Here is a 19,012-nt window from a genome sequence, read left to right as displayed (position 1 = left end):
GCCCAGAGCAACATCTGGGCAGTCATGTTCCATTAGTCTGAGCACCCTGAACTACACTGGCTAAGCGAACATGGCACTGGCACACTTGCTGAGGTGAGGTTGGATGCTATGAATCCTGAGACCCTTGGGATACTCCCACTGTGAGAGAACAGCGCTCCTCTCACCCCTCGTATCATCTCCCTGGTCATAGCAGGCCTATCTCGGCTTGGTGAGGGCACACACTGGGCCATGCAACAGGCTCATGGTTAGCATTTGTTCTTATTCCAGAACAGTGGGGCATGCCTTTGCTTCTACATTTCAGATGTGCCAAATATGAGAATTCACTCATTTGGAAAGTGTTTAGTTTGCATGTATTCAGTATTCTCAGTCAAGCAAGGACAAACACTACAATCCTCAAAGCTGGATAACACCTAACATCTCACATCCTGGTTAACCATAAGGGGATGTATGCTCACTGAAGGCTTTTATTTACACATTAGGTGCTAAAATGAGCAAGTGGAGCTGTGTTTGCTTTGGCACTGCACATTTGTGGAGTAAAATAAATGTGAGCGCAAGTGAGAGGCGTTGAGGGTTGTCTGTTTACTGTTTACTGGGCATCAATGAGCATGGACAGGAAACCTATTTTTCAGTCTTTCTCAGAAAGAGAAAAGAGCAGTTTACTTTGCTTTTTTTAGCGTGCCAGGGACAGAGAAATTATCATAATATTGTAATTGTGTGATTTGTGGCTATTCTATTCTGTCATATACTGTCCGCTGTCTTATTTCATATTAATTTATAACAACAGTATATTGTTAACAGGTTTGTAATTAGGTAGTGTTGCATAGTCTATTGTGACAAACTTATATGCATCAAATCTTCCCAGGAGAAGCAAACCACACTAACTATTGGACTGCAGCTATATCGCCTGCATGGGATTTTTTGGTGAAGTAATTAAAGAAATGTTTTTCACTAAGGTTTCAGTGCTAGGACTGCACAATATGTCAAATGAGTGTTTGTTAATCATTAGCGCAATATTGACCTTAGCAATACTGATATCACAGAAGGATTCAACATAAAATATGATCCCTCCAACAAATCACTTTTTTATTGTGTGCTTTGAGCATCCTAATCAATCTCAGACATTACCAATGAAGTGATCTTATGAATCCTAGCCAAACAATTGCTGGATCAGACACATGGAGCCTTTGTGTTTCAGGGCAAACTCTGTTTGAGAATGAGCTTATGTTTTTCAGACTGCATGAGGCTAGAATAAAAATTATACTATCAGATAAAAAACATGAAATGCACATGGTTCAGACAGCTGATCATGGATTTAGCATTTAATAAGCACAATAATAGAAGAGCAGAGTACCACCAGTCAGCTTTGATCAGCTTATCACGATCAGCTCTAATCATTTTTCTTTAGGCATCCTTGGAATGCAGAGGCCATTTCAACTACTTGTGGGAACACTGGTGGGAACACATGGACATTTAAAGCACAATCCTTCACATATGTACTGAAAGACTGTTGCTCTTTGATGTGCCTTTTCTCTAACATTGTCTCCCTCCCTCTCGTTTCTCTTTTTCTCAACTTGCTGTTCCTGCTCTCCATCCCACCACTGAAGGAAGTGGAGGTAGGTCACTGTTCCTAATTTTGTTCTTACTTTTATGGTGATGGCATAAATGCGGTTTTCTGTGATTTTCATTTACATTTGAAACTTGCAGTACATAAACCTAAGTATACAAAAATCACTATAACTCCTGACTGCAATTAAAAGAAACTTAATTTGAAACAAGTATGTAGTACATGGACATCCCTTTTAAGTCACTTAGCATGTTGCTCAAACTGAGTGAGTTTCCATTGGTTCTGTTCCTGTGGGTGTGAACGTCAAGTTGTGATCTGTGTTCCCATGGTGACAGAAGCAAAAGTTATTTTTTGAATCTTGTTAGTTATGACTGTAATTTATGTCATGTTTAATGCTGAAAATGGGATTAGCTCAAAATAAGATACCCATATCATTTAATAAAGCATCTCAGTGTGATATATTGAATCTTACACATATAATTAATTGTAGATATATTAAATTTCACTTATTTCTATTTATTTCTGTTTGTCTATTAGGATGACTACATCAGAACAGTAGAAGATCCCCAGGGTTCTGAGGAAAGTAAGTACATCTCTCAGCTTTAAAGACATTTCACAGAATATCTGATCCTTGTCAATGAGTGCTTTACCAAAAAACAATATAATAGGAATTAAAAGTGGTGTTACCAAATGGACTAGCAGAGCACTCGTCAAATGGCTGTGGTGGCTCGAATGCAAAGCACTGGAGAGAGGTACTTAAACTGGTAGATGTAGAATAAATAAGAAGAAAGGAGAAAGGGGAATAAGGGAATAATTAATACATGGGTTATTGGGAACTGGGGAGTGGTTGTGATGTGTGATTGGTGGATTCCTGCCTGAGTGTAGACTGAAAACTTTGAGGGTCATTATCCATAAACAGCTGCATATCAGATGTATAATGGTAGAAGGAAATGTATTTATTAATTATCCTGGCTAACAGGAGCATGAATAGATTAAATGGACCTGGTCCTAGGACTGAACCTAGAGGGACTCTATGGCTGCATTAGAAACTTTCAAGCACAACATTATACTCACTGCCACTCAGCAAGGTTAAGAACCAATTTAACACAGAGCTGGAGAGGTCAGCTGAGTTTTGTAGCCGGTGTCATTGTCGATTGTATCAAAAGTGATGCTTAAAAGAACTAGAACAGATAAATTATCTGCATCCTAATTTCCTCCTTGTTTATTAAACACTTTAAGAAATGCTCCTTCTGTGCTATGATGACCCCAAAAACCAGAATGGAATAACTAATTTAAGATATTGGAATCAAACAGAAACCACATTTCCAATGATTTTGTTTAGGAAAGGAATATTTGAAATTCATACACTGAATTAAATGATCACACAAATTCTTTTTTTCAAAAAACCTTTTTTTGGAAATTTAAAATCAGCACTTTTTTAGTGTTTTATTTTGGCATAGTGTTTTTTTCTGTATCAAAAAATGCTTTTGAAACATTTAGTTCAACCTATCACTATATCGGTTAAAATCTTTTGTTTTTTAAGTATATTTATAAGGTTTACAGTTTCTAAGAAGAAGAAGAGATTTACAGTAGTCCAGATGAGGCAAGTATACTTTTTTCCTTGTTGACTGAGAATATTATGGACCTTGGACATATCTCAGGTCATAGAACACAGTTTTACAAACATTTCTTATATGATTCTTAAAGTTAAGGATACTGGCAAAAGTAACACCCAGGTTTTAGACTTAATTTTTAGCTTTCACATACAGGCAATCTGTGTGCACCAGTGCAGCATTTCTGGTGATGCAGGTAATGGAGAAATTGATGCTAGAGCCTCACTCTTTCAACTACTAATTTGACTTATCATACATCATTTATGAGCTCACAAACATGGTTGCAAACAGTACAGGTTCATTCATAAACAGATCACATACATCCATCCAATTTTCTACGTATGATTAACTATTATTTAAAAGAATAATAATAACTAATAATACTTTATTATCTTAAGTACCTGCTAAGTATTATTTAAAGATTTAATTCTGATCACTTTCTCTCTTGTGCAAATGTAACTACCATACCACAGAACATATTAATAGAGGTAATAATAACTATATTATTAGTATGTTAAATGTACATGTTCAGCCACCCAAATCACTCACTCTCCAGAGTTTATCTTGTATTTCGTATATCCATAATGGTGAGAAGACCTGTTTGCTTTTAAGGCATGTCCCACTCAGTTCTCAGAAAAGCTAAAATAGCTCATGCTGCCAGGTATTAATCAGCACCCCAAAGGAACCAGTCCTGCAGAGCACTTGTCACCTTGCTCTCCCACTGAGTTGAAATGTAAAGAGAAATCAGCACATGAGCAATCAGACATGTCTGTATTACTCTTTTTTAAACACACATTACAAAATGCTGCAACCTTGAAAGATTCATCTCAACAATTAACAGATGAGATTCATGGTGACATCTTTAAATAGCCTCGAGGAGCATTTCCATACCACTTAAAGGTGCAATAGAATGCATTTATTAAGTATTTTTAAATTGTTCTCTGATGTCTGTATAGAAGGTTCAAGGTTCAAAAGGCTTTATTGTCATTTCAGCTATATGCAAGTACACAGCAAAAATGAAACAATGTTCCTCCAGGACCATGGTGCAACACAACACAAAACAAGTGAAACAGACAACAGACTACACGAGTGCAAACAATACAATACAGTGCAAGATGTCAAACAATACAATACAGTGCAAAATGTCATACAATAAATAAATACAGGACAGCACCAATACACAATGACAGACAATGCATTTGACAGTGCATTTATTTTGACCAGTACACAGTACTGGGAATATGTAAAGTGGGTTGTGCATAGGTGTCAGTGACATGCTATATTGAACATAGCAGTCACCGGTAGCAGCCAGAACACTTCAGAGTACAGTGCTGATTTAGTACAGAAGGTACGTGACTTTGATCAGGGCAAAAAAAAAAAAATGCCCAGATACACATGCCTATTTTCAACCTTGTTTTGCCCTAGAATGAACCAGGCTGTTTTCTTTTTGTGCAGTGTTTTTTTTTTTTTTGGCAGGCTCGCAAATAATTGATGAGCTCTGTTGTGATTGGCTGGTTTACAGTGAGGCACCATAATGCCTCACATAGAATCAATAGGTCAAACTCAATTGTTAATTAGCTAACAGTAAGAGGTGAACCATGGTATGTTTGAGTGTGCATTGGAAGGATTGACTACATATCTTGTGAAATGACAGTCGTTTCCACTCCAGTGGTGGAGAGTTAGAAGGAGAGAGAGCTAGCTATAGGCCTAGATTGAATATTTCTAAGCGACCAAACTAGCTTCCGAGTTATGTCTTGTTGATGAAATATAAATTTGAAATTTACCTGACAAAGCGATTGACAAAGATTCATTGTATCTTATATTGTATGTTTATATTACAACACAAGCTATATCTTTGAATGAGACACAGGTAAGAAAATGAACCTCTGTGTAAATAAGATAGCCCATCATACTAATTAACTGGCAAGCTAGCGTTATCTGCATTACTTGGAGCTTGCTAGGTAGTAACTTGACAACACAAAGTGGACGAAAGCCATGGAGCACTTAGGCATACAACCGTTGCTATGTATTTCAGCTTCCACCGAATGATATTTTAGCTCTAAGCAACCAAACTAGCTAGCATTAGCTAGTTAGCTTTCAAGTCTTGCTGATTGGTTAAAAATTTACCCGTCAAAGGGATTGACAAAGATACATCTTATAGTGGAGTTTTATAAGGCAACACAGGCTAGGAATGGGACAGGAAGTAAAATAAAATGAGCCTCCATGTAAATAAGATAGCTAGGTTATCATACTATTCAATAAGTTAGCTAGCTAGCTATTTACTTGGAGCTTACTAGTAGGTAGGGTTACCTACACTAGCTAGTCAGATAAGCTATTTGCTTTCGATCTTGACCACAACACAAAGTATATGATCTAATTAATGTTAGCTCAATATGGAACTTTCAGTGTAAGATGATATGGCTTCAATTGACAAAAAGTGGATAAAATCATATAACATACACATTACTTGGTTGTGGTCGTCGTGGTTTTGGAGTAGGCCAATTTTAGCTTCCTGTTTTGCTTATGTGGGATTTGTGTTTAAAAGAGGGGACAAGTGTTGGAGGGTCATGGTTGTTAGTCCCATGTACCGAATTCTACTTATTCCACTATGCCAAGGAAAATATAATATTCCATTATATGGCACCATTAACATATCTTTGAGAAGGTAGTGCTGTGTTCTTAAGTGTTAGGGCAGTGGTAACTCAGTAGTTAAGGTACTTGACTAGTAATTGGAAGGTTGCCAGTTGAAGCCGCACCACTGGCAGGTTGCCACTGTTGGACCCTTGCGCAAGGTCCTTAACCCTCAATTGCTCAAGTTGTATTCAGTCATAATTGTAAGTCGGTTTGGATAAAGTTGTCACGTAAATGTAATGAGACTATAAGGCTGTAGCAATAGATTATTTTTGTAATCGAGCATTCTAACAATTAGAACATCAATTAATCGGATAAGAAAAAAATTCTTTATAAACGAGAAATAATAAATATCCAAAAGAGAATATATACTGGTCTCTTAAAATGAAAAACGAATTGGTTTCTATTGCTGAAATTTCATACAGTATCTGTCCAAACTAACTTACATTTTGCTGTTAGTGAGCCTAGTTACTGAATCTGTTTTTGGCTTAATGGATGTTTTTCACATATTTCATGTGAGGTTTGATGGGCTATAGAAATGTCGTGGATATAGTTATAAGGATTAAAAGAAGCTTTTCATCATTTCATCATTGATTTTTAGTAATCATGTAACTGAGGAATCGTTTCAGCCCTACAGGTGACTGTGACATAACCCCACTGAGCTAGTTATTAGTTCAAAATTGATCCATTAACCCAAAGGGTTGCCCAAATGCCCAGGGCAAGTAAAACTTGCCATTGGAGCAGCTGCACAAAAATCACTTGCCCACTTTTTGTTTTAAGAATAAACAACCTTAACTAAATGATATGCTTGTTTATTCCTGACTGGGCAAGTTGGAAAAAGTTAACGCTGAACCCTGGAATTCATTGAATCATTTTGACACAAAGCGATACAATTCTCATAATTTTTTACCATTTAATACATTTTCAAGCATATACTAGCATAGCTCTTGTAACCGTTTTTCTAGCATAGCTTTTGTAACTGTTTTAATCAACTAATGCTGCATCTAATCCAGTCCCATGCTGTTAACTGTGGCCACCACATGAGAAACAAAACCCCATTTAAAGTTATACTCATTGTAGGCTTAGTTTTATTTAATGTCTTTTTAAGTTTTTTTTTTTCTTTTTTTCTGAGTGGGCAGATAGCATGATTTTATCTCATCAGTCAGTAGAATTTCACAGGCTGCACTTTGTATAATTTATTTCAATAGCAGACTAATCGCTTAGAATCAACATAAGCTTTTTGGAAAAGAACAGTTCAGTGTGGATTGAATTGTAATGGTTTAGCGCTAAATCCATCCATCCATCCATCCACCCACCCACCTACCTACCTACCTACCCACCCGATCTGTTATGAAAATAATGGTCCAGGATTTGAAATTCTAAGTTCTAAATAGCTTCAGAAGCCTTGTTGTTCCAATGAGGATGAAAGAGCATCAGGTTAAAAGCAGCAGTGAGAGAAGATAAACCAATGAAGACAGCAAAACTAACTGATTCTGATGAATTTGCTGGGTTAATACCCTACTCTTTTAAACAGATGCAATGAGGCAAGGTTGGAGAGAAGTTCAAGAGTGACGTCCATTAATGAATGATCATGAATGTTACTGTGTTGCACAAATTCCATCAAGCTCATGTTTCTATGGAAACGTCTTCAGAACTGCTTGAGTATCAAATAATTGTGTAAAACATGTGAACAATTTCTCCCTTATTTTCATCAGTAATGCAATCACAACCTGCAGCCAATGTCCAGGCCCAGACTTCACAGCTGCTGTCAATTACTGTAAAGGAGAAGACTCCATGAGAATGCATGTCTTTTCATCAGTGTGCAGTTCAGAGCCTGAGGTGACTAAGTGTGGCACTGGTTTCTAAGCGAGCCACCTTTTATGGTGGGTATGCTGAGAGGAGGACGAAGCATTCAGGTGGAACATGAGAAATAAGACTCCACCTGTGTCTTCAAGCTGTTGGCACTGCCTGCTCTTATTACAAACCTATTAGTAGAAATGTTACACAGAGACAAGAAGCCTCTATCACAGAATCCCCCGTGGTGTTACAGCTGCTCAGAGTATTGTCTGGGGGCATGTATCTATGGGTGCAATACAGTCAATAGGCTGCTATATGTGTATTTTCTGTCCCTGAGAGAAATACACACTGCTACAATGACCATCCCTAGAGACTGAAGCTGCAGTTGTGAGTTCTCTTTTTTCCAGGGTTGAATTGAGTTTCCATAGTAATGGAGACAGAAATAATTTACAGCAGATGCTCTTATCCACAGCAACTTACATATTTATCATTATGACAATACTTGCACTCCCTTGAGAATTGAACCCATGACCTTGGTGGTGCTAGTGCCTGGTTTATTAGGTGAGCTACAGGAGACACTAGCAGATAGCAGGTGTGTCTTAATGAGCTTTGGTTTGTGCTTCATTAAAATCCTCTGTCATTTCCACTGCCCTTTCCATATTTCAGAAGAGATTGATAGTTTGCCAAATTTCTGATTACTTTGGTACACCTTTGAGATGTGTAGGATCATGGAAGCAAGCCTGAGTCTCCTTGATCATAAAATGAGGGGCAGGAGTAGTCACAATGCCTTTCTGACTGATCTAAAGCATCTACATTTAAGTTTATTATCATTGTGATGGTGCCCTGGATAGGCTCATCATTATTTTCCCCATTCCTATCATTTTAAACAACAACTGCAGCAGTCTGTCATTCTGCTGAGCATTTTATGGGCATATACTCACACTTTACTTTATAAGTATATTCTGATCTGTTGTTTTGCCTTGTTCTCATCATTTTGCTTTGTGCCCTTCTCAGGAAAATGGCTATAGCTAAATACTGATCAATGACCCATGGTGAACAACACCTATTAATAGACATTTAAAACATTAATTTAAGGTAATACAAAAGAACTGTCTGCATTTCTTATTTCAATCATTGAAATTTGATTGCTGCATTTACTTTCCTGATATCGGCTTGCATATAAAATTGAGAAACAGATTGGAAGCATTAACAACCTAGAACCCAGTTAGAAGCTTTAACCATTTCAGCTGTGAGAGTGAGTAATAAGAAATGTGTGTGCTGGCATATGGCTGACAGCGACCAATCCTGCAGAGTAACAGCAGTGGGAAAGAGAGAAGGGAAATGACATAATTCAGAAAACAAAACAAATCTATCCTCATTGAGACACCACTGGGTTATCACTCACCAGCGCTGCCCCTAAGCACCCCCCCCCCCCCAGACTGCTGCAGAGAAATTATAGCTGCTGTGATTTTATGAAATTCCACCCTAAATATCAGCTTGTGTCTTCCTTCATCCAGTATGCTATTGAGATGTTGCTGTGCATTGTGGGAGTGATTAGCGAAATCCGAGCGCAAGCATTTGCACTCTGTCTCAATGAACAAGGGTATTGTTTTTTGTTTTTGGTGAAGACAGACAGCTGGGAGAGGACAAAGAAGAACGAAAGCTTGATGACACTGCCCATGTCAGGAGTGCTTTTGTGATGGCTCATGAAGGCTATCCCCGCCCCCTTATTTCAGAATTTGTGGTGGACTTCAAGATGTTTGTTTATCTGGTTTGTTTATCTGATTTGCTGGGAGACATTTGGAACAGATGGCGTTTTCTTTAACGAAGCTTTGCTCCTAGCATGTTCTCTCACAGTTCCTGAGTCAAGTGGATTTTTTTTTTCTTTTGACTCAGCTTGTCTTGAATTATTCATGTGCAGTCCAAGCTAAGTGAAGACACAATTTAAGATCCCTGCATTTCATAGATAAAAATAAAGCTTCTCACTGGTGCCTTAAAGCTTCATATTCTCAGTACAAATTTCTGTGACTTATTTTACCCAGACATCAACAGTCAACGTTTTTTCAGTGTTGCCATCAATAATATTCCGTTCAGCAATGGCAGACACTGGGAAGTATCAAACAGTAGTGCTTGTGGTTATATTGATAGGCATTAAAGGACTAGGACACAGGGATAAGAGCTGGATTGAGTGTTTGCCCTTAATGATGTGTTTACTCATGAACTGTGGTATGAGGAAAACCCTGTGTAAAGCAATGAGTTAATAATAGACAAATTATACCTCCATTGCCCAGCAGGTGTGGACACCACCAAGGACCCGTGTCAGAAGGTGAAATGCAGCCGACACAAAGTGTGTGTGGCCCAGGGCTATCAGAGAGCCATGTGCATCAACCCCAAGAAACTGGAGCAGAGGCAAGTCATCAGGGGAAAAACAAATGCTGCATTACAGATTTATGCAATATAACAACATATATAACATAACATTATAATGTATTGCTATTTTGATTTGTCGTCACGTAAGCCTGTCATGTTTGTTGTATACTATACTGTTAAAACAACATTTGAGATCTGAGCTAGTTTGTTTCATAACCATCCCCTGAAAAAACTCACCATTATACCGTGTTTCTACTCTTTGCAAATCACTGGGAGATTTATTGTTCAACTCTGATTGCATTTCATTATGACCCTACATTAGGTGTGGGACATCAATGAGCAATTCTGAATGTTGAACTTTATAGTGTGTGTATGTGTTGTATATGTTGTCTGTAGGTGAATGTATCTGTGTGTGTCCACAACTGAAGGTGAATGCATGTTTAAGGGTATAAACGTGTTCGTGTGCATGTGTGTGTGAGTTTAATCAAGCTTTGGGTTTACCCAGCATTCCCCATTTATCTGCTGAACTGAGGAACAGCCCCAAAGAACTAGAGCGTAATCGGCAAAACTAATGGGCCAAAACATCACTGCCTGCAGAGTCTATATGGGCATTTATTTCTCCTCTGTGAATGCGTGTTTGTGTGTGTGTGTGTGTGTGTGTGTGTGTGTGTGTGTGTGTGTGTGTGTGTGTGTGTGTGTGTGTGTGTGTGTGTGTGTGTGTGTGTGTGTGTGTGTGTGTGTGTGGGTATGCGTGCATGCTTGCACATCTGAGTGAATTAGAGTGAAAGAGAAAAACATAGGGAGACAGTGTGTGAGAGTGATTTTGTTAGGTTGTCTCTATCAGCACCATTAGTTGCAGCATTGGCTCATTGAATAGGAGTGACTGGCCTCTGCTGATGGAGTCTGATATGGTCTGATCACACAATCAGAGCTTCAGCCTGCCACAACACTGAGCACAAAGAACAAGGCAGAATTCCTAATGAATTATTGTCTACTTTTGTAGCTACAAGCCGTTCAACAAGGAATTAAATGTGATTTTAAATAGTCTGTTCCCTGGGTGCATTTCTTTGGCTATAAGTATTGGCAAGATAATGACCTAAAGGTTTACTGATGTTAATTATAATGAGTTATTTTAAAATGTCTTCTAGATATGCTAAATTCTTGCCAAATGCCATGCCAAATAAGTCTGTATTAGGGTTTCTAACATTCTCATGATATGTTCTTCCATAAAAAGTAAAACTGTTGTTGTACTTTGGTTTGCTATAGGATGCAGCACCCTGGCCTGATGCCACACGTTAATAGTTGTAAAGCATGTTCACTGTCAGCCTCGACCCCTGTGTGCGGATCTGATGGACATAGCTATGCTTCACAGGTACATATACCCCAATAACCCCTCCTACACACTAGCACAGACATTATGTTGATTCTCTTATCGTGCTCAACTAGGGACCAAATCAATTATTTATAGGGCTGACCGCAATTTCAAGAGGGATGAAGTGAGACAGAGAGACAGAGGAAGGAAGGGTAAAGCTAAGGATGAAAAAAGAAAGGAACAGAAGGGATAGAATGAGGGCGAGAAGGAGATGGGGGGGGGGGGGGGAGAGGAGCAGTCATTTTCTCGGTATGTCTTTTGCACAAGGTCAAAATTAAAAACGATACATAAATCAATAAAGCCAACAGTAGGTGAGTAATCTGCCACTCAAATCAGTGAAGCCCATTAATCAAAGCACTGCATTCAGCTATAGGAACTCTCTATCTTTCTCTCCCTCTCTGTCTCTCCCTCTCTCTCTCTCTCACTCTCTCTCTCTTTCTCTATCTCCCTCTCTGTCTCCCCCTCTCTCTACCTCTCATTCTCTCTCTCTCTCTCTCTCTGCCCCTCACATACAGTTGCACACTTGCAAGGTGGTACATTCCTGCTCTCACACAAATAAATGCACTCTCTTTTTGATCTAGAAACACACCCCAGGCAATATTCAGATTTTACTAACCCTCAGTGGTGTGTGTTTATCTGAGTAAGAGTCACTGATTGAGAAAGTGTGTGAGAATAACTATGCAAGAGGTTGACTGCCTTCTAATGTCCTCCTTTCTGTCTCTCTTGTCTCATGTCTCATTCTCTCTCTCTCTTTCTGTCCCTGTCTCTCTCTCACTCACTCCATATCTCCTTAGTGTAAGCTGGAGCAGCAGGCGTGTCTTAATGGTAAGGAGCTGAGTGTGAGGTGTTCAGGACCCTGCCCGTGTGTTAGTGAGGCTGTAATAAAACCCAAGGCAGGGACAGAGCCTACCCCTAAAACAGGTGAGCTTACTCTCTCAACATACACATACTACCCCACTGCTGCTGATGGACATAATGACAGCAGACACTGGCCTGGCATGCCCTATGTTTTGTTACAAAAGTTAAGACATACTTCCATTCATATTACTCAAGTTTTGACATTTTTGAATGTCCTACAGTCAGTATTAACATAATGGCTGTTTCTGTTTATTGGAACCTGTTTTGTTCTGTTTTGCTTTGTTACGTTGCCTACTATCATATATCATCCCTCAGATCACCTGTTGTCCTCCATGATGGTACTTGTTGGACATTTGTAAGGCAGATCATTTAAAAACACAGGGGACATGAACTTCACACGGCAAGTGACAGGCAAAATATTCTCACCTTGAGCCAAAAGTCACAACTGTCAACAGAGAAGGTTCAGCATACAGCAGGGGATGGACACTTACAGTCGGAGACGGCACCCAAACAGCACACCACAGTGTATAATCAGTACTCAGGCTTTTACGGTATCCATCACCTTCTAGCTTAACATGGTTCAAAGTGAATTGGAATTTGGTGCTGTGAGCTCAGCTGCAGCTTGCTAGCCCAGGCAGACGTCTGCACCTTTGACTGTAGAGTTTACTGTCACAGTCTACACCACTTGGTCATTGACTGCCCTGCCATGGCATTAGCGGTAGCAGGCCCTCGTGCCATGTAGTACCCCTTCGAAAAGTCAGACAGATCAATGGGGTAAAGTGGATGAGATGACGTGTTGGCGTCCGCTTCACCCACTGTAGCTCAGTGCAAGCATGGAACTACAGTCAGTTAGGAACTGCTGTATGGTGTAAAGTGATGTCATGCTTACTGATCTCAGTGACCCTTTCTTTGCTAAATAACCCTTTGTCAGATCAATGTTGACCTGGTCCAGAGATAGCCAAAGCACCCTGTCTTAGTAAATGAAATAGCTGCACTGTCATTAGGATAATGAATTCTACAGCATAGATATTGATCATGATGTTAACCAAGATGTTCATATGGACTGTTATTTATTGGTTATTATAGTACAACTTCAGTTGACCTTTTGAGTTTATGGGAGTGTTTAACACATGGCTAGTTCTTTATTTGGATAATTTGTTGTTTTTATATTTATCTCATTTTCAACTGCTTTTATTAACAATTACCTTATATTTTCCCACTTGTCTGTTTTTCCCAGTTGTCAGTATAAAATAGTTCCAACTCCAAGTTAATTGTTGGGCTAATCTTAAGCCTACCCTAACCTTAACGGAAACACTAATACACTTCACATTTAACAGCTCAGTATCATTATATAATGGTCTGTGCATGTGTAGAACATCTACATGCAAGCATTCAAGTGAAGTAAAGTAGATGAAAGAGCCAGACACTTATCAATTTTATAATAGAGCCTTATGGTCAGTGTATATGTGGGTGTGTGTATTGACAGAGGACATTGGATTCGCAGCTAGCAGCCTGTTTCTTCAGTTCTCTTTATAAAAGCTGAGATGTAGGGAGGGAGGGATTACCTCTTGGATTATTCTTTCTCTCTCTCTCTCTCTCTCTCTCTCTCTCTCTCTCTCTCTCTCTCTCTCTCTCTCTCTCTCTCTCTCTCTTTCTCTTTCTCTTTCTCTCTCTCAGACACGCACACACACACACACACACACTCACTCTCAATGTCTGTGTCCCTCTTTCTTAGCAGGTTTGTCATCCAGCCACTGCTGAACTGTAGAGTAGAATGACTTTTATGACAGTAGCAGGTCCTCTGGGAGACAGGAACAGTCAGTCAACCACAGTGCTGTGTCTAATTTTTTAGTACCGTCAATCGCCACTCTAACTCTAGCCTAGCCTGAGATTAGTTAAACCAGTGCATGAATTTCTGTCAACCTCTTATGCATTGTATGTTGACCCATAATTATACTGTGACTGTGACAATCTGTAACCTCTCTCTCTCTCTCTCTGTAGAGACCTGTACAGGTCAGGACTTGGCTGATTTAGGAGACAGGCTCAGGGACTGGTTCCAGCTTCTCCATGGCAATGCTAAAACGAGCAACTCTGGCAGACAGGGATCAGGTACAACATCAGGTTAGCGGCAACTCACCATATGTCACATATCTCACCCTATGTCACATACTGAAAACACACACACACACACACAAAGTGATCATCTCTGCCTCTTATAGTGTTTGAGAGGAACTTGGTGGCTGGTTGCAAAGACTCCATTGGCTGGATGTTCTCTAAGCTTGACACCAGCAATGACCTGTACTTGGACCATTCCGAGCTGGCGGCTATAAACTTGGAGAAGTACGAGGTGTGCATCAGACCATTCTTCAATTCCTGTGACTCGTACCGTGATGGCAAGGTCTCCACAGCCGAGTGGTGCCTCTGCTTCTGGAGGGAGAGTGAGTCTTTTCTGCTTCTCACAACTGTGTCAGGAAGCTTTATCTCTTCATGTATCTCACTCTCTCAGGATACACTCTACTCTCCTCTGTTCACATTCTTACTTTCAAAACAAGATTCTTTTATGTAGCTGAAGTGGGATGTAACTATTCTCCTGGTAATTGAGAGACATTTTGAGTCAGTGTCATTTGAAAATGGTCTCAGTAAGATAAGTCTTTGGTCCTCCAGAACCCCCCTGCCTGGCTGAGATCGAGAGACTCCAAGTGCAGGAAATAGCAAAGAAGAAGCCAGGTATGTTATAAATTATAAGCATATATATTTGATTGTATTATGTAATTTCTGGGCTGTAGCAACTAGAAGAACTGATTACCCAGGATACAGACTCCTGTGTTAACTGTTAAATAGAATGTGATTTCTTTACCTATAGAAGGAAAGTGAAGGAGAAAGAGAGAGGAAGACAAACAGAGGCAGAGATAAGGGATTAGTAAAATGGTTCCCAGAGGCAAGCTGTGAATATGTGTGCAATTCAACATGTGTGCATGGGTGGGGATGTGGGGGTGTGTGCATTGACAGGATAGTGAATTCCCTGCTTGTAGATTTTCTTAAAGATAAAAAAAATCCCTGGAAGAGAGGGATTACCTTTCAGACGATTCTGTTTCTCTTTCCTTCTTTCTCCCTCTCTCCTTCCCTCTATTTCTCTGGCATTCTCTTGGTTTGCTTTTAAGACACTCATGTTTAGCTGGGAATTAGAGTGACTTGTCTGTATGACAGCAGATGTATGACAGTCAGCAAGTCACAGTGCTGTAATTGGTTTATTAGCAGTGTCAGTCATTTTACAGATAACAGAAAGTGCTTTTTTCTGAACAAAAATCTTTTTTATTCTCAGTTGTTAATCAGCATAGATTTAGCTTTTTTGCTTCTTCATATTTACATACCTTCCTCAAACAGACTGAGAATTATTGTAGGCGCCTTAGAGGAACTTTGGTGTCTGGGCAAAAGGGCACAGTGTCAGTAGGAGGATGCTATCAGCTTGAGCTGCTTTAGGTGTCTAACCTATGACCTACCAGTTCATGAAGGAGTTCTGGCTGCTGGGTCATCAGCGGTCAGTTGACAGAAGAGTATTTCTTTGTTTGCTGAGGGCTTTTCTATCTCACACCTCCAAAGTGACAGTCAGACACTCCTCTTTTTTGGATTGTGCTGCCACAGTACAGAGTGCTGTATTTGTGTGTGTGTGTGTGTGTGTGTGTGTGTATTTGTTTGTTTGTTAATGTTGGGGTGTTTGTGAATCTTACTAACTTGTCCAGCAGCAATACAGATACCATGTATGTGTTGTAGGTCTGTTCATTCCCAGCTGTGATGAGGATGGTTACTATAGGAAGCTGCAGTGTGATCAGAGCAGGGCAGAATGCTGGTGTGTTGACCCACATGGGACTGAGGTCACTGGGTCACGTATTCATGGCAACCCCAACTGTGGTGAGAGTCGCCTATAAAATGTCAAATATTGCTTTGTGTTAAGACTTTTGGGAATGGTTCAGATTAAATAATGATTAAAATGTCACTTTTCATCATGATTTATTGATTTTTGATTAATGTTATGTCAGCATATGTCAGTGCAGGCTGTGACTTAACAGTGAGTCTCACATGTCATAAACAAGTATGACAGCATTGGTTATGCTCCAAAAGAGGTAGTACACATACATCCCAATTTATAAATAAATATTAAACTAGATTATCTGCTAAAACCTAACACTAACTAATGGTTCAAAGATATATTAGATACTTTGTTGATGTTTCAGCCAGCTGTTTCTACTGTAGAAACGCTGTCTTTATCTGTAATGGTGTTCCTCTGACTGGTGCAGATGAGCTCATGGGCTACTCCGGGGACTTCGGCAGCGGTGTGGGATGGGAAGATGAAGAAGAGAAAGAAACAGAGGAGAATGGAGAGGAGGCTGAGGAGGAAGAGGAGGCAGAGCCAGGGGAAACTGATGATGGTGGATACATCTGGTAGAAGATAATCACAGCATCATTATACTCCACAAAGAGAGTTTGTTGAAATTTTAGCCCATTTTAATTAAACTTGTCTTGATGGAGGGTTTTGGACAGGCTAAACACATTTTTCACATATATAGAATTGATTCAATCTTTTTTTAAAAAGTTTAAATAGCAAAAAATAGTGACATTATGTACACATCTGTTTGGCATAAAATCTTGTGTCAGTTATTTTTGTAAAGTTCAATCTATTTAGAAAATTGAGCCAACAATCTCATTTAAGCGTTACAACTTGCTGCTTATCTTAGCCTATGATGGCCTGACTTGCTGAGTCTGTTAGTGGTCAGGTAAATGAATTTTGAAACCCATGCTCATCCTTTGGGGAATGACTTCTATACTGCGGAGCTACAGAAGTCACTGATCACTAAGCCTGATGAAGAGCTTAGCTTGAGTGCTTGGGGAATCTTTGCTTGTATAATATCTACGTGGAAAGTTGCTATGCTGTGAAAAAGCATTAGTGTGGGTCTACTACATTAGTCTACTCGCTATGAATAAAATTACTTTTCCCTTTTAATTTGAATTTAATTTTTCCAAAATATTTATCAGATATAGACAAGCATTAATGTACAATTGCCTGGATGGATTTTTCATTAAAGGACAGTGTGTCACTCCTCTTACTGGTCTACAGTGAAGGTACATCCACAATGTTCACAGAACTTTATATCTAGTACTTCTGCAGACCTAACACTTGCAGAAAAGAGCTGAGGTTTGTGCATATTTAGAATCAGGAGCAGAATGTTTTAAACTTTCAGACTACTAGTTAGATTAAATTGCTTTTCCTTTAAAGGAAAGACAAACATACTTATATTTACACACCACCAAACAGTCTATGATTTTTTTCTTTGTGAGGATTAATGTGTCATGTCTGTTTTGTTTCTTGAATGTATATGTATATTTTTATTTTTCACCTTGCTCTGTGTATGCTGGACTTGAAAACTTAAAATTTTCTAAAGTCAAAGATGTTGCAAGATACATGCAATTCGCAAGATAAATTAAACTGATTGTTTTTTTTATATTGCATGTTAGTTCAGAAGAATGTAGCTTTACTGTGTGGACACTGCAGATTGTGGCCCTCTGATTATTTCATCCTTTTATTCTTTTTCTAGTGAATTTGCAGCAAAAATGTTTCGTGAATGATTGTAATAGAGAGGTTTATATAGTGACATCAGTACAGTCCAAAAGATTTAAGGCCAAAACTTAAAAAACAGTTTATTGTGAATAATATATTATTGAATTGTCTTTAAATTGCTACATGTCTTTTATTACATCAAAAATATGTACTGTATATTGTATGACATTTTGAAAGGAACCAATGAAAGGAAGGTTCAGATTGTGTCTGATCAACCTAGATGAAGTCAAAGTCATTATCTCTCAACCACAGGTTTTACTGAGGAATGACTAGCAGGATAATTTATACAGCTTCTGATCCTAGTGATAAGACTCAAGGCTGCTATTGTCATAGGCCTGAGAGATTTGCGTAGGCCTAAGAGATTTGCCAGAGAAATAATATTAAAATTGTTGAACACATCATGGACTTCCTCCAGTGTCTTGATTATAATGGAACTATTTCTGTTGTGAATTTCAAGTTTTAATGAGGTTGTTGTTTTTTTTTTTTTTTAAATGAATCTGTTAAGATGAATTAAAAGACTTCTACTACACCATGTAATGTAAAGCCATAGATAGCTATTTGTTTCAATGTATCGTGGCTGTGCTAGCATCATCACAGTATGTATATATCTAATGTTTTTTCAATGTGCTTTACAGTGCTACACAGGTTGAATCACTACACCAATGTCAAGATGGCAGGTAATCAGAAATACAGTGATTTGGGATTCAGTGGAGATCTTCACACAGTCTGAGACACTGTGCACATTCAAATCAGATGTTAGTAGTTTGAAAAATTCAGAAACATTTAGACTTTATTGTAACACAAATACAATTGTAAATGTAACCATTAAGTGTTATAGTTATAACACAGTAAACATGAACTTGTCACCTTACTTTATACTTTAACTGCTACTGTATATTCAATGCTACATTGCCAAGCCCATGATGTTTTCCACTGTATTTGATATTTGATAATAAAGCAACACTGAAATTGGCTTTATTGTTGGGTTTTTCATGGCAGGCTACAGCCTATTTTTATTGTAGCATTTTCATACCTTATGTTACTAATATTATATCAAAGCAACAAGAGAAGTGGGTTTGATTTTGATAAACTATATTCAATACATTTGAATGACAAGATTACATGTCATATCACATTGGCAGTTCTTTACCATAGTTAGCCAATTTCAGGTCTACAGCTGCCCCTTGTGGTGG

General features: G+C 38.8%; 1 protein-coding gene across 2 annotated transcripts in view; it reads left to right on the top strand.

Annotated features, from left to right (window-relative positions):
- LOC113572812 (testican-2-like) overlaps positions 1-18,792 on the top strand; it is a 29,198-nt gene extending 10,406 nt beyond the window's left edge. The window contains exons 2-11 of one of the 2 annotated variants that reach the window (XM_027002675.2): positions 1,605-1,613; positions 2,102-2,147; positions 9,900-10,014; positions 11,242-11,347; positions 12,142-12,268; positions 14,207-14,326; positions 14,425-14,643; positions 14,870-14,932; positions 15,977-16,114; positions 16,501-18,792. In XM_027002675.2, coding sequence (XP_026858476.2) covers positions 1,605-1,613; positions 2,102-2,147; positions 9,900-10,014; positions 11,242-11,347; positions 12,142-12,268; positions 14,207-14,326; positions 14,425-14,643; positions 14,870-14,932; positions 15,977-16,114; positions 16,501-16,649 — 1,092 coding nt within the window. In that variant the 3' untranslated portion in view covers positions 16,650-18,792. Of the gene's footprint in view, positions 1-1,604; positions 1,614-2,101; positions 2,148-9,896; positions 10,015-11,241; positions 11,348-12,141; positions 12,269-14,206; positions 14,327-14,424; positions 14,644-14,869; positions 14,933-15,976; positions 16,115-16,500 lie in introns of both variants that reach the window. The other variant, XM_027002674.2, reaches the window with a different exon arrangement.
- Positions 18,793-19,012: the final 220 nt, after the last annotated feature.

The sequence above is a fragment of the Electrophorus electricus genome, chromosome 14 (genome assembly GCF_013358815.1).
Source record: "Electrophorus electricus isolate fEleEle1 chromosome 14, fEleEle1.pri, whole genome shotgun sequence".
NCBI lineage: Eukaryota > Metazoa > Chordata > Actinopteri > Gymnotiformes > Gymnotidae > Electrophorus > Electrophorus electricus.
Note: the sequence above shows the minus strand (reverse complement) of the source record. Positions and strands in the feature narration are given on the sequence as shown.